Genomic DNA, 15,424 nt, shown 5'->3' with positions numbered 1-15,424 from the left:
AGAGCAGCTCGGAGCGCCGGCCGGGCCGCGGGGGCGAGCGGCGCGGCGGGGGCGGGCGGCGCGGCCCGGGCATTCCGGGCGGCCGGGGGGAGGTGGCGGGCCTGGGGAGGGGCTGAGCGAGAGCGGGGATCGGGGTCTGCTCCGGGGGCAGGCGGGCGATCGGGGCCAGGTGGGTGAAAAGGGGGGATGGGGGCCGCCCTCCGGGGGGGTCGGGGCCGGCGCCGCCGCCGTCGCGGCGGCGACTGAAGCCGGGAAGAGGAGAGGGGGGCGGGGGAGCGGTCGCCGCCGCCCCCCGGAGACGCCGGAGCCCCGGATCCCGTTCGGAGCCAGCCAGCCGTCCCGAGCTACGACCAGGTAAGATCTGCTGCCACCCGGGCCTCGGGCCCGCCCGGGTTCTGGCCCGCGGCTCCCCACCCCCACCCCTCCCAGTTTCCCCCTCCCGCCGCCGCCGCCGCCGCCGCCGCCGCCGCCGCCGCCTCCATTTGTTATTTTCCCGATCCGGTACCCCCACTGCGGGCTCTGCCCGGCCTGAGGCCGGGGGACTCAGGGGGTGGGGCCGGCCCCCAAGGAGGGATGGGGGCCAGGGCACCCGGAGGATCGGGTGGATGGAGGGAGGTGGGAGGGTCTCAGGAGGAGGGCTGATGGGGCAGCGAGGGTAGCCAGGACCCCGGGACCAAAAGAGGAGCACCGAGGTGGAGGGTGGCTAGAGGAAAAAGGGGGATGCCGGCGAGGGGGCTTCGGGCGAAGGCAAAAAGGGACTGGAGATATGGCAGCGAGGTGGGGCATTAGGGCTCCAGGAAAAGGCCCAAAACCCGGGTTTCAGAACTCAGGGTTGGGGGTGTAGGTGTAGAAGGGAAGTAGGAAATGGGGAAGGGGTGTGGTAGGTGGAAAGAGAAGGGTCGTAGCTGATGAAGGAGGAGAATGGAACCTGGGGAAACGGAGGCTCTGAAGGGACCAAGGAGAGGTCCACGTTTGAGAAGCAGAACCTGAGGTGTTACAGGGTTCAGGTGGGAAGTGGATGCCTTTGTGACTCTATTTTCTTTCCCGTACTTTAGGTCACCTCTGACCTTGTTTTTCCAGACCCCAGCATGGTTCCTTCTTGGAGAGGGACACACTGGGGCCCAGTGCTCTGGTCCCCCTAAAACTATGAGGAGGAAGATGGGAACACTGAAGGGAGAGTTAGGGAGAAAGGGTTTGTGAGAGTGTGGAAAAGGAGAGAACTGGATGGTCTTATACGCACTCCAGGCAAGTTGTGACCTCCACCCTCAAGTCCCCAGAGCACCCACGGCCCCTCTAGCTGGGGTTTCTGAAGGGGGAGGTATCTTCATTTTTGTTTTGAGCTCAAAGATTTCTCTTTGTGCATGGGCTTATTTCTACTGGGGTAGGTACTCTTCTTAAGCTCCCTTCCCTGAGGGTGCTCCTGGAGGGTAGGAGTTGCTTTGGCAACTGGAGGGGGAGTGGCTGGCAGATGGACTCCTGGGATAGACTCTTGAGGGGCAGGTTCTACCATTTTGTTGCCATAGCAACGATCCAGTGGGATGTCCTATAGGTGGGGGTTCAGAATCTTGACTGGACCTCAGCCTTTGGCTATGTTCTTGGTACTCTTGGCTGGGTTCTGGAAGGTGTTTCTGGTGCTGCTGGTGAATAGGAGGTTCCCAAGGGGGTCCTCCGCCTTCCGGCAAGCAGTTTGTTGGAACAGGTAGACATGTTATTTGCCGGTCATAGACGTCGCTCCAAGTTCCTCCCCTTAGGCATGGTGGGAAGCTGGAAAAGCTTCTGTTCAAGTTACACCAGGTTTTGGTAGTTCTTTCTGGCTTCTGCCTCCCTTATTATTAGGGACTTCTTGTATATAGTATATAGTTGTTTGCTTCTTTGCACTGATATTCTTCTGTTTTCTTAAACTTGAGTTAACCTTCCCAAGTCTCCCTTTTTCTCTTTCCCAGACTATCACGACAGTGACCCCTTCCATCCACTACTAACCTTTGACCTTCTGCTTCTCTGACCTTGTGGGAGTGGCTGGGCTCTCCAAGCTCATCTCATTTGAGGGTGGCCCAGGCCAGAGGGCTGTGCAACAGCCTGGTGCCGTGGAAATACTCTGAACAGGAGCCAACATACCTGGGTCGGGTACTGGTTGTACCTCTAACTGTGGCCTTGGGCCAGTCACTTCTCTGAGCCTTGGCTTCATTGTAAGATGAAGGGGTTATAGATAAGATGATCTCTGAGGCCCCTCTGACCTCCCCTGGTTCTAAGAAGGCTTAGACTAATGCATGCAGACTTATCTGCTGGTCTGGGCCGCATTGTTATCTAGGAGTCACTTTGGACTGGTTTGTTAGTCTGGCAGGTCTGGAATGATGATGGGGGGCTGGGCCAGTGATCCTGAAATTCACCCTGCAAGCCTTTCCCAGAAAGCCTTATGCCTTGATTGTGTATTCTCTCTGACATCCTTCTCGTATTTCTCCCTTATTCTCCTATTCTTAGAGACTCTTTCCCTATTTCTCACTTTTGCATCTCCCCAGTCTGGTCTTTATCCTTCTTCTTTTGCAGTAAGGCCATGAAAGGGAGTGTGTGTAGTGTGTTGCAGAAACACAGTAGGTGCTTTATAAATATTAGTTACAGCGACTGGCTACTAGGGCTAGATGGAGTATAGTTCACCTTGTTGATGCTGAAGCATGCTCCGAGTTCAGAAGCAAATATATGGCCCAACTCTAATTCCTCTCCCCTTGCCACTCCTTTCCCCCGAGATTACCTATGCTTTTATGACTGCTTTTCTCCTTCAAAGCTACTCACTGCTAATTTTATCAGATTTCAGCTGTTTAAAACAGTTGCAGTAGGGGGAGGGGCACCCTGATTGCTGTGTTTTTCAGTTACATTCGTGCATTTCTCTGACCTTTTGGATCCCCTAGCTGTAATGGACTTGGTGAATGGGTCCTGGGATGGAAAGGAGAGATGGGCACCCTCCTCTAGAGGGGCTGGCAAAGACACACCAGCCACACATAGTAATCCTGGCTGTGCTTTTGTTAAGATTGTTTTCCTCTTTTGTTTTTTGTTTTGTTTTTTTTTTTTTAATTTTTTTTTCAACGTTTATTTATTTTTGGGACAGAGAGAGACAGAGCCTGAACGGGGGAGGGGCAGAGAGAGAGGGAGACACAGAATCGGAAACAGGCTCCAGGCTCTGAGCCATCAGCCCAGAGCCCGACGCGGGGCTCGAACTCACAGACCGCGAGATCGTGACCTGGCTGAAGTCGGACGCTTAACCGACTGCGCCACCCAGGCGCCCCTGTTTTCCTCTTTTGTTACAGCGGGTTTTGTTCTTTGGATTTTTGGAGGTTGACAATATTTAAAACCGATCTCCACAACAACTCAAAACTGCGGTAGTAGTTGTAGTTGAAGAAAAGTGGCTGGTTTACTGGACAGAGCATTAGTTCTAAGTTCAGAAGACCTGAAGCTCTGTCCCAGCTCTTTTATGATTCTAAGTAAATTATTATTAAGTTTCCTGGAAAGGTTCGGTTCAACCCCCCTCTGCCCCCTACCTCCCCTTGCCGGTCTCAGTAGTTAGGGTTCAGTGGAAGTGAATAGTTAGGGTTCAGTGGAGGTGAAGGAGAAGTAATTACTCTGTATTCCTGGGGAAAAATATGCAGTATACTGTGATAATACCATTTACCTAGCCAGGCCTTGTAACTCAGAATAGCTGGCTAAGTTTACCCCATTCCCACCAAAGTCGGGCAACATTTTATTCGAAAAGACCTACTGAAGTTAGTCAATAGGCCAGGAACAAGAACGGAACAGGGCACGCATATATACGTGACATCAGTGGGAGATACAGAAAGGAAGAAAACAGTGAGAAGATACCATTTTTGCTCTCAAAAGATCTTATGGTCCAGTAATATGGAGACCTGACCCTTAGCAAGAAATACCAACAAGTACAAAGGAAAATCGCTGACTATAGATGCAGGTACAGAGATAGATAGGCCGTGAGGAGGTATGTGTCCCTGTCTAAACCAAGTGGGAATACAGGTTTACCAGTCTGTAAATTTGTATTAAGTGCTCACTGGTTTTCACTGCTTTGGTAAAATGAAAGTCCTGACTTTCTAGCCTTGGGGAACCCAGGCACTAGAAGTGGGTGGGGGAAGGTCTCCATGAGACTCTCAGAAATAAGTTCTGCACTTTGGGGGTACCTAGGTTTGGGCTTGGGATTGGTAGGACTGTGTGCATTTGTGTTATAGAATGGGGCATTCTTCTCCCACCTACTCTGATGTGAAAAGATTCTTTTCATATCTCTGGGACTGATCTAGGCTTTCTGAGAACTCACCCCACCAACTTCTGACGAGAGTATAGCAAAGTCTAAAAGAAATAGCATGGGCTTTGAAGTCAGGGAGATGTAGGCCTGATTCCGGTGCTGTCACCGGTTTCTGTGTATTCATCACATGAAGTTGGGCAAGTCACAGTCTCAATCTTTGAGCCTCAGTTTCCTCCTCTGTATAATGGAAATAAGAATACCTACTTTGCAGGGTTAGGTTGTAAATATTAAATGAAACTGCATGTAAGGGCATGACATAAAGACAGCACTCAATAAATTCATACCTCAGCTACATTTCTTTATGCTCCCTGGGAAGGCTCTGTGGAACTCGTGTACCCACAGATACTTTCCAGGTATCAGGAAGGGTAGAATAATGTGAGTGCATGGGTAGGGTACATCTGAGTTTTCTGCCTTCTCCAGAGTTGAAAGAGATGATGTGAGCAGAGTCTCTTTCATGTGTAGATAGCTGAGGTAGCCCGTGGGGCGAGCCAGCAGTGTCTTATGGGGGTTGTACCTCTTAGCCCAAAGGCTTAGGGTTGGGCCACTTACTCAAGCCCCTTGATAAGCACAACAGTATCGCCTTCAGACTCTGTTCCCCAATTTGGAGACTCTGATGGTTTTTTCTAACAGGCTTCACTGAAAACAAATCCTGCAAGTTCCAGGGGCCTACACTGGAAACTTGGGAGATCCTGCTTCCCGCTTCCCAGGCCACAGCTGTGGGGAACTTGGGGTGAAGCAGAGAAGTTTCTGTATTCAGCTGCCCAGGCAGAGGAGAATGGGGTCTCCACAGCCTGAAGAATGAAGACACGACAGAATAAAGACTCAGTGAGTAATAGCTAAAATAAGAGCCACAAAGGGGCAGATGAGGGGCAGAGAAACTGGGGTGGGGTGGGGAGCGGTGAGGGCCTGGAGAGAAAGAATAGAAATAAGGCACGCCATGAAGTTAGGTGCTAGGTAAAAACAAAACAAAACAAAACAAAACAAACAAAAAAAGACGAACCAAAAACCTACATTGTCTGCTTCCTTCCTTTTCCCTCAGATGTCAATGAGGAGTGGACGGAAGAAAGAGGCCCCTGGGCCCCGGGAAGAGCTGAGATCGAGGGGCCGGGCCTCCCCTGGAGGGGTCAGCACGTCCAGCAGTGATGGCAAAGCCGAAAAGTCTAGGCAGACAGCCAAGGTATTCTGTCCTCAGGTCCTCCCACAGGATGCCCAGGCACTGGGGCTGACGGTGAATGTGTGTGTGTTGTGGGGGAACTTCCTGTCTGGCAGAGAGTAACTGTGGAGGCTCGGGAGGTAGGAGAAAGGAATTTTCTTTCTCTCTAACAGAAGGCCCGCGTAGAGGAAGCCTCCACCCCAAAGGTCAGCAAGCAGGGCCGGAGTGAGGAGATCTCAGAAAGTGAAAGTGAGGAGACTAATGCACCAAAAAAGACCAAAACCGAGGTGGGTGACCCTCGCAGCCATCCTCACCCATTTTCTGACCACGCTTTCCCAAAAACTTCCCTTCACGATTGCTACTTTAATCTCGCCTGGGACATGAGAGTCCTGTCTATACTGTGTCAGGTGGGTTTTTAGGGCTTTAGCCAGACCACTAGATGACCAGGCAGGGCCAAAGGGCCTGGAAGAGTGTGAGGGATTCTAGCCTCTCCTTTTCCAGGTCCTGATTTTCATGAGGGGGCTGGAGAGGAGGTTAAAGGTGAGAGGTCTTAGTGGAAGGAATAAATCATAAGGAAAATGCATAAGGAGTGGTCTTCTTAAAAAGCACGGGTTTCTGGCATGTGTAGTTAAGGGGGTGAAGGAGATGAGAGGAGGGCGGATATGAGCTGGTGGAAGACAAGGATTTGGGTGTAGCTGTGGAGAGCGAGATGGTGCTTGAGCCGGACACTTGAGGAAAGAATGGAGTTTTACAAGGAGGGGAACAAGAGTGGCTGCTAGGGTGCAGCTGAGAATGTGGGGAGAATGGAGGAATCCCCACGTGGCAGGGAGGGGGGCTGGAGCCAGAGTTCATCACGTCGTACAGTGGTGTGCTGGAAGGGGGATGTGGTTTTGTGCAAGGGAGGCCCCAAATCTCGGGGAAGCGAGGGAAAAGAAAAGGGAAAAAAAATGGTCCTCCTTTTTCTACAGCAGGAGCTCCCTCGGCCACAGTCTCCCTCAGATCTGGATAGTTTAGATGGGCGAAGCCTCAATGATGATGGCAGCAGTGACCCTAGGGATATTGACCAGGATAACCGAAGCACGTCCCCCAGCATCTACAGCCCTGGAAGCGTGGAGAATGACTCCGACTCATCTTCTGGCCTGTCCCAGGGCCCAGCCCGCCCCTACCACCCCCCTCCACTCTTTCCTCCCTCTCCTCCACCGCCAGACAGCACCCCCCGACAGCCAGAGCCTGGCTTCGAACCCCATCCTTCTGTGACACCCGCTGGATATCATGCTCCCATGGAGCCCCCTCCATCTCGAATGTTCCAGGCTCCTCCTGGGGCCCCTCCCCCTCACCCCCAGCTCTACCCCGGGGGCACTGGCGGAGGAGTTTTGTCTGGACCCCCAATGGGTCCCAAGGGAGGAGGGGCTGCCTCTTCAGTGGGGGCTCCTAGTGGAGGCAAACAGCACCCTCCACCCACCACCCCCATTTCAATATCAAGCTCTGGGGCTGGTGGTGCTCCCCCAACAAAGCCACCTAACACTCCAGTGGGTGGTGGAAACCTACCCTCTGCTCCACCACCAGCCACCTTCCCCCATGTGACACCAAACCTGCCTCCCCCTCCTGCTCTGAGACCCCTTAACAATGCATCAGCCTCTCCTCCTGGCCTGGGGGCCCAGCCACTACCTGGGCATCTGCCCTCTCCCCATGCCATGGGGCAGGGTATGGGTGGACTTCCTCCTGGCCCAGAGAAGGGCCCCACTCTTGCTCCCTCACCCCATCCTCTGCCCCCTGCTTCCTCCTCTTCTGCCCCAGCCCCGCCAATGAGGTATCCATACTCGTCTGCAGGTAGCAGCTCTGCAGCAGCCTCCTCTTCCAGTTCTTCCTCTTCCTCTGCCTCCCAGTACCCAGCTTCCCAGGCATTGCCCAGTTATCCCCACTCCTTCCCTCCCCCAACAAGCCTGTCTGTCTCCAATCAGCCACCCAAATACACTCAGCCTTCCCTTCCATCCCAGGCTGTATGGAGCCAGGGTCCCCCCCCACCTCCTCCCTATGGCCGTCTCTTAGCCAACAGCAATGCCCACCCAGGCCCCTTCCCTCCTTCCACTGGAGGCCAGCCCACAGGCCACCCACCAGCCCCAACACATCACCACCACCACCAGCAGCAGCAACAACAGCAGCAACAGCAGCAGCAGCAACAGCAGCAGCAGCAACATCATGGGAGCTCTGGGCCCCCTCCACCTGGAGGATATCCCCACTCCCTGGAGAGCAGTAGCTCCCACCATTCCCACCCTTATGCCATGTCGCCCTCCCTGGGGTCTCTGAGGCCCTACCCACCAGGGCCAGCACACCTGCCCCCGCCTCACAGCCAGGTATCCTACAGCCAAGCGGGCCCCAATGGCCCCCCACCCTCTTCCTCCTCTTCCAACTCCTCTTCTTCCTCTCAAGGATCCTACCCATGTTCACACCCCTCCCCTTCCCAGGGCCCCCAAGGAGCGCCCTATCCCTTCCCACCGGTGCCTCCGGTCACCACCTCTTCGGCTACGCTTTCCACGGTCATTGCCACAGTGGCTTCCTCGCCAGCGGGCTACAAAACAGCTTCCCCACCTGGGCCCCCGCCGTATGGAAAGAGAGCCCCGTCCCCAGGGGCCTACAAGACAGCCACCCCACCGGGATACAAGCCGGGGTCGCCTCCCTCCTTCCGAACAGGGACCCCACCCGGCTACCGAGGCGCCTCGCCGCCCGCGGGCCCAGGGACCTTCAAGCCAGGCTCGCCCACTGTGGGGCCAGGGCCTCTGCCACCTGCCGGGCCCTCAGGCCTGTCCTCCCTGCCACCACCACCTGCGGCCCCTACCTCGGGGCCGCCCCTGAACGCCACGCAGATCAAGCAAGAGCCGGCTGAAGAGTATGAGACCCCCGAGAGTCCGGCGCCCCCGGCCCGCAGCCCCTCGCCCCCTCCCAAGGTGGTAGACGTGCCCAGCCATGCCAGCCAGTCAGCCAGGTGAGCCGCCAGGGTGGGGTGCGGTTGGGCCTGGAACGGGGAACGACGAAGGGGCAATGGAGAGACCGGCAGAGGCGACAAGAGGGGAGCCTTGACGTTCGTGTGGTGCCTTTTACAGTACTCGGGGGGGCCTCGCCTCCCTCACCGCCTGCGCGGGCCGGTTTGGGGGCAGGGTCACCGCGGGGTCGCTCGGGCCGCTCGCAGAGGCTAAGCGCGCGCTGCCCTCGCGCCCGCCAGGTTCAACAAACACCTGGACCGCGGCTTTAACTCGTGCGCGCGCAGCGACCTGTACTTCGTGCCGCTGGAGGGCTCCAAGCTGGCCAAGAAGCGGGCCGACCTGGTTGAGAAGGTGCGGCGCGAGGCCGAGCAGCGCGCGCGCGAAGAAAAGGAGCGCGAGCGCGAGCGGGAACGCGAGAAGGAGCGGGAACGCGAGAAGGAGCGCGAGCTGGAACGCAGCGTGGTGCGTCACCACATGCGCCGTCCGCCTTCTGGCCTTCCTCTGCGCCGCGCGGGGGGGGGGGGGGGGGGGGGGGGCCGGGGGGGGGGGCCGGGGAAGTCATTGCGCCCCCTGTCGGACAGGAGGAAGCACGGCAGCCCAGGAAATAGAGACCCAGGGATTCCAGCGGGAGGAATCCTTCCTTGCATCCTCCCTTGGGTGGGGGAGGCAAATTCAGATCAGAGTACCTGTGGATGGTAAGAAGAGCCAATATTCAGGAGAAGGTTTAGGGAAATTCCTACTAGGCTGAGTTCCAGTAAGGTGACGCATTTTGGCCTTCAGCTGCCGAGACAATTGAGCAGCTCCGGATCAGCCACATTTTACCAGACCTGCTCTTTTGACTTTGCTTCTCCCTGTATCCCACAGAAGTTGGCTCAGGAGGGCCGGGCTCCAGTGGAGTGCCCATCTCTCGGCCCAGTGCCCCATCGCCCTCCATTTGAGCCGGGCAGTGCTGTGGCTACAGTTCCCCCCTACCTGGGTCCTGACACTCCAGCCCTGCGCACGCTCAGTGAATACGCCCGGCCCCACGTCATGTCTCCCGGCAATCGCAACCATCCATTCTACGTGCCCTTAGGGGCAGTGGACCCGGGGCTCCTGGGTTACAATGTCCCGGCTTTGTACAGCAGTGACCCAGCAGCCCGGGAGAGGGAGCGGGAAGCCCGTGAACGAGACCTCCGTGACCGCCTCAAGCCTGGCTTTGAGGTGAAGCCCAGTGAGCTGGAACCCCTACATGGGGTCCCTGGGCCGGGCCTGGATCCCTTCCCCCGACATGGGGGCCTGGCTCTGCAGCCTGGCCCACCCGGCCTGCACCCTTTCCCCTTTCATCCGAGCCTGGGGCCCCTGGAGAGAGAACGTCTAGCGCTGGCAGCTGGTCCAGCCCTGCGGCCTGACATGTCCTACGCCGAGCGTCTGGCAGCCGAGAGGCAGCATGCAGAAAGGGTGGCAGCCCTGGGCAATGACCCGCTGGCCCGGCTGCAGATGCTCAATGTGACCCCCCATCACCACCAGCACTCCCACATCCACTCCCACCTGCACCTCCACCAGCAGGACGCCATCCATGCAGGTGAGACTACTTCTTTGTCTTTATTGTGTTCTTGTCCCCTGGCAAGTAATTGGGTCTTCTGTTCCTCAGGCCAAGACTTTTCTCCTCTAGTCTGGCATGAGCCTCTCTCCCGGGATTGCTCCCCTGATCTTGGCCTCCCTGTCATCCCCCATCTCTTCATGCCCCAGAGACTGTAATAACCCACACCCCGCCCCTCTTCACAGTCTAGCATCCCACCCACGATAGAGGAAACCTTTGAGGGAACGCCACCTTTCTACCCTCAGAACAGCCCCCCCCCCCCCTTACCTGGGTCCTTGCTCCTTTGAATTCAACTCTGTTATCATTTCTTGCCATCTTCTCTCCTCCCAGGTGGAGGTCTTTCATGTTTTTCCCCATCTCCAGGCCTCCTACCTTCCAGAAACAGCTCTATAGCTTTGACTGGGGTTATCATAGGTGCTAATGCGCTTTATTTACTATCCTTTCGCTGTATTTCCTTTTGTCCAGTACTTTGCTGGGTTTAGCCTCACAGTCATAGTCCTTCCTGGCTCCCTTGTGCTTTCTCTCTCTCTTAGCCGCCTCTCTCTTCCTGTCTTACTTCCCAAACTTCTATCCCTTCCTATCTCCTCTAAGCAGTCCACGTCTCTCCTTTTCCTCAGACCCCTCTGACAACTGCCGTCTCCTATTCTCTGCCATCCACATGTCCCTACTCCAGTAAGGTCTTGTCCTGACCACCCACCAGGCCCTTAGTTTTTCCATTGTGTCTCTTTGTTCCTCACTAGGTCTCCCTTGTGTTGATTGTCCATCTCTTCCCAGGCTTGGATCCCTTCACCCAAATGCATGGTTTTCCCCAAACCTGCCTTCTGGTGACACCTTCCTCTTCTCTACCCTCTAGCCTCTGCCTCGGTGCACCCTCTCATTGACCCCCTGGCCTCAGGGTCTCACCTTACCCGGATCCCCTACCCAGCTGGGACCCTCCCCAACCCCCTTCTTCCTCACCCTCTGCACGAGAACGAAGTTCTTCGTCACCAGCTCTTTGGTAAGGATGGAGGTTGGGGGTGGGGAAGGTCGAACGAGAGAAGGGCAGAAAGGAGGAATCTGGGTGGTAGGATTAGCCTGTTTGGGCTTGGGGAGGGATGAGGAGGTAACCAGAGGAGCTGAGAACAGGAGAAGGAGGGCTGAGGCCCTGCCCAAGAGAGGCACAGGTTTTAGTGCCAGGCGGAAGTTTGGATCTTCTCCAGGACTGGCTTTTGCCTGTTTTAGCCTCAGTTTCCTCTGTCTGTAAGGTGGCCAGCTCTGTCCTGGCCCAGAGTAAGTACTCAGGACTCCAGCAGTCATGCGCGGGCCCCCCCCCCCCCCGCCCTTCCTGCCCACAGCTGCTCCGTACCGGGACCTGCCAGCCTCCCTCTCTGCCCCGATGTCTGCAGCTCACCAGCTGCAGGCCATGCACGCGCAGTCGGCCGAGCTGCAGCGCCTGGCGCTGGAGCAGCAGCAGTGGCTGCACGCCCATCACCCGCTGCACAGTGTGCCGCTACCTGCCCAGGAGGACTACTACAGGTACCCTGGGACACCCCTGGGCCAGGGGTGAGGGGGTGTGACCTTAGCCAGCCGGGGATGGGGTGTGGGCAGCGCACTGCTGGCCTTTGGCCTCTGGGGGAAGGAGCCCCTCCTCCACAGTCCTCCTCTGTGAGAGGGGCCAGGTCGGGGTTGACCTCGGTGTCTCATGCCTCTGCTCTGCATCCCCTCTCCACCCAGTCACCTGAAGAAGGAAAGCGACAAGCCACTGTAGAACCTGCAATCAAGAGAGCACCCATGGCCCCTGCATTTGGACCTCGGAGGCCTCCCTCCCAGCCTGCCACCCACGGCTGAGGAGGGGTGCTGCTCATTTGCAGGGTTTCAGCAGCTGGGCAGAGGGAGGGAGGAAGGGACAGATGGAAGGCCAAGGCTCCTGTGGTATGCAGAGGTGGGGTGGCCAGGGGTGGGGGTGGGGGGTGGGGGCAGAAAGCGCACAGTATCTTGGACCAGGTCCCTCTTTCTTGTCCCCCTGCTTTCTTCCTCCCCCATGCCCAACCCCCGGTGGCCACTGCCCCTCCCCCACCCCGTTGGTGTGATTATTTCATCTGTTAGATGTGGCTGTTTTGCGTAGCATCGTGTGCCGCCCCCGCCCCTCCCCAGTCCCCGTGCGCGCGTCCCTTCTGCGATGTATGCCCCTTGCCCTTCCCCGACATTAATAATTTATATATATAAATATCTATATGACGCTCTTTAAAAAACATCCCAACCAAAACCAAACAAAAACATCCTCACGACTCCCCAGGAAGATGGCTGTGACTGGTTCTTTGCGGGCTGTGGGGGAGGATTGGGGCGGTGGTGATGGGGGACTACGCAGTAGTGCCTGGAGAGAAGGCTGTGGAACCGGACACAAGGGGGTGTAGCGACCCCTGCAGAGTTGGAGAGGAGATCTCGGAAGAGCCAGGGGCCCTGGAGCCCTGGCTCCGCTGGAGGGGTACTATGGAGCTAGCCAGTCCCCTCTTGAGTTGCAAGGCTGGGAAGTCCAGATGCTGGAGGCCAAGGACAGGCCCGCCTCTGACAGGGTCAGGCCTAGGAAGCCACTCAGACTTTGGAGGCGTTTCTGCCACTGGCCCCACAGCTAGGAGCCACCGGGGTCCAGAATCCTTTCCGTCGAATAGATTGGGAAACGGTTATGAAGCGGAGGTGCAGGGGCGGAGTTCCACTAGGATAAAGCGATTCGAAGTCTGGATTCTTAAGTACTCCTTGGTTTGAGGAGGAAGTGGGTGACCATTTCAAACGTGTGGAAGAGAAGAGAAATTGGAGGGCGTTACTTTGGAGCGCACACCCCTGCACAAGGCCATTTTAGGCAAGCACGGGGGCCGCCTCAGCGCTCAGCGTTTATTGCAGCGAATCACATCGTTCTCAAAAACTGCAGGGGGTGTGACCAGCTTTCCCAGCCAATCAGCTTTGGGTTCATTTGCATAGGTCCGAATCAAATGTTCACAAACTCTAGAAATGGATGATATAAACAAGTTTCTTTTTCCCCTGTCTTTCCTTCTGAAAGTTATAGTGTCCCTCGTTGATTATACAGCAATCAGAATTAGAAAACTCGACACTGAGCTCACCCTCACCAATAGTGGCGTTCATGGATATCCCATGTTCTCTCCAGGCCACTTCCTGTAGTGTTACAGCTCTTTTAGAATTTGTCTAGCAGGTTTTCCGGTTTTTACCGGAAGACCCCCTCCACAGTGCGTTTTCAACAACAGAGCTACTTCGGTTCTAGGAGCGGTTTTCGCTTTTAGGTTTTTTTTTTTTCTTTTCTTTTTTTTTTTTTTTCTTTTACCTCCCAATGGCATCGAGTCCAGTTGGGTCATCTCTCGTTTTAAGGCGTTTTGGCGTTTAATATTGCGCTGCACCGCGAGGCTTCCGGCTGCTGCTGATGCTGCTTCCCTTCCACCCCCGTCAGTTTCGAGAGTCGCTCTAGCAGGCTGATCGTTTTTTCCGTGCATTTCCTTGGTTCGGCTGCACGTGCAGCTTTTGTTACCCTATGGCGTCCGCCTCGGCCCAACCTGCGGCCCTGAGTGCCGAGCAAGCCAAGGGTGAGAAGCATTCTAGCCACCGGGTGGGCTTCCTGTTGGAGAAGGGCGCGGGCGGAGGGTACGGAGCGAGAGGTGTAGTTGCGCCGCCGGGAAATGGGGGCACAGGATACCATCTTTCTCTCTCCCCCAAAAGGGGTCCTTGCCCCTAGAGCGAGGGAATCTAGGCCGAGTTTATCGGGTTACTATGGCTTCAGCCCACTAATTCCCTGCCCTCTTCCCTGCGCTTTCGGTTGGGCCCGCCGGCCATGCTCTGACGCCTACCCGGGGATGCATCTGCCGCACAGTGGTCCTGGCCGAGGTCATCCAGGCGTTCTCGGCCCCGGAGAACGCCGTGCGCATGGACGAGGCTCGGGACAACGCGTGCAACGACATGGGCAAAATGCTGCAATTCGTGCTGCCCGTGGCCACGCAGATTCAGCAGGAGGTTATCAAGGCCTATGGCTTCAGCTGCGACGGGGAAGGTGGGTCGGATGAGGGTCGGGGTGAGTGGGTCCGGGAGAGGGCGCTCGATCCATCGGGTCCCTGAGCCGTCCTCCCTCATCTTGCCACACGGAGGCAGCCACAATCTGACGAACAGTATTGGCGGGCAGAGCCAAGGGTCTCCTGTGAACTTGTGCCAGGCGAAGTCTTAAATGCTGTTTGCAGTTACCCGTAATTATACTGTTACCCCATTTTAAGATGAGGGAACAGACTCTAGCAGTAAACTAAGTGCCTGAGGTCACAGCAGAGCTGGACTGGAACCCCCTTCCGATAGCTCTAGTTGGATGTCTGCGTGACAGTGCACTTGTGCAGCCCCTCCAACGTGTTTTAGCTAGTCTCTTTTGGAGGGTTGGCTGGCTAATTTCCTTGATGAGATCATGGTGTTCCCCAAAGGTGCTTATTGATTCAGCCCAGTTGGCCCATGGCCCTCCTGTGTCCAGGTTATAGACTTGAGATCTTGTGGATGTTCATGCTTCAGGTTCTTGTGACTAAATTGCTAAAATGTTTCACCTGATCATGAGACACACACTGCTTTGGGATATTTCATTCAGTGCATCCCATCCAGCTGTGATGGGTATAGACCTGGAAATGGTTCACCCAAACGACACAGGGCAGAGGACTGCTTGTGTCTTATTTTGTAGACAGCTCCCTGACTAGAGGGGGAGCAACCAGTGACTCAGGCTCAAGCTGCCCCCTCCTGATGTCTGGGGCACACTTGTCCCCTGGGGGTGTGGGTTGACGCTCCACTTCCCCTTGCAGGTGTCCTTAAGTTTGCCCGCTTGGTCAAGTCTTATGAAGCCCAGGATCCCGAGATTGCCAGCTTGTCGGGCAAGCTGAAGGCGTTGTTCCTGCCACCCATGACATTGCCGCCCCACGGGCCTGCTCCCGGTGGCAGCGTGGCTGCCTCCTGAGGGTCGGCCCTCCCCTGGGACACTGCCCAGGAAGGGAAGACCTTGATGTTCCAGAGGATAATAAACATGCCTGTGACATAGCCTCAGTGTCAGTCTTTTGTGACCCTGACAACCTCCACCGCTTGGCCCCAGGTTCCCTCTGCCATTCCAGGCTGCTTCAACTCCCTGTCCAGATCCTTCCTAGGTTCCTGCTGGGCCCAACTCTGCCTGCTCCAGGGCACGGTGGGAGGAAGGACTTGCCCCTTAACACCCTGGATGGGTGGGTGGTCAGGCCTGCACAGGTGGCACCTCTTCTTCCTGGGTTTTTCCTGAGGCCCCCTGGCTTGTGTGTGTGCTGGGAGGCTCCCCTATTGGTTGGTGTTCCCTTGGCCAGGGTTACTTCCTGGTCTTTGCCTCCACCCGCCCTCCCTCCAGCTGCTCTGTCAGCTTGAGCTCCAGGTGGAGCTCCAAGTGG

At 56.4% G+C, this 15,424-nt stretch overlaps 2 protein-coding genes and 1 non-coding gene across 5 annotated transcripts; all 3 read left to right on the top strand.

Moving 5' to 3' along the window:
- Positions 1–225: 225 nt before the first annotated feature.
- ATN1 (atrophin 1) lies at positions 226–12,277 on the top strand. 3 transcript variants are annotated; one of them, XM_040462596.1, is made up of 10 exons: positions 227–354; positions 4,928–5,122; positions 5,337–5,474; positions 5,624–5,737; positions 6,422–8,433; positions 8,671–8,893; positions 9,296–9,992; positions 10,864–11,007; positions 11,345–11,525; positions 11,724–12,277. In XM_040462596.1, the coding sequence occupies exons 2-10, from the start codon at positions 5,096–5,098 to the stop codon at positions 11,755–11,757; spliced, it is 3,570 nt and encodes a 1,189-aa protein (XP_040318530.1). In that variant the 5' UTR covers positions 227–354; positions 4,928–5,095; the 3' UTR covers positions 11,758–12,277. The 3 variants fall into 3 exon arrangements, with proteins under 3 accessions (XP_040318531.1, XP_040318530.1, XP_040318529.1); XM_040462595.1 differs by having other exon boundaries at positions 228–354; positions 6,419–8,433; XM_040462597.1 differs by lacking the exon at positions 5,624–5,737 and having other exon boundaries at positions 226–354; positions 6,419–8,433.
- Positions 12,278–13,160: 883 nt separating this feature from the next.
- Positions 13,161–13,222, top strand: LOC121022137 (U7 small nuclear RNA). The gene has a single exon (XR_005786828.1). It is a non-coding gene; the product is annotated as a U7 small nuclear RNA (small nuclear RNA).
- A 94-nt stretch (positions 13,223–13,316) lies between these two features.
- CUNH12orf57 (chromosome unknown C12orf57 homolog) lies at positions 13,317–15,047 on the top strand. The gene is made up of 3 exons (XM_040462605.1): positions 13,317–13,579; positions 13,864–14,040; positions 14,819–15,047. The coding sequence occupies exons 1-3, from the start codon at positions 13,528–13,530 to the stop codon at positions 14,968–14,970; spliced, it is 381 nt and encodes a 126-aa protein (XP_040318539.1). The 5' UTR covers positions 13,317–13,527; the 3' UTR covers positions 14,971–15,047.
- Positions 15,048–15,424: the final 377 nt, after the last annotated feature.

This window comes from Herpailurus yagouaroundi, unplaced genomic scaffold (genome assembly GCF_014898765.1).
Source record: "Herpailurus yagouaroundi ecotype Mexico unplaced genomic scaffold, PumYag 355, whole genome shotgun sequence".
Lineage (NCBI taxonomy): Eukaryota > Metazoa > Chordata > Mammalia > Carnivora > Felidae > Herpailurus > Herpailurus yagouaroundi.
The sequence above is the reverse complement of the archived record's forward strand: the minus strand, read 5'-3'. Positions and strand labels throughout refer to the sequence as shown.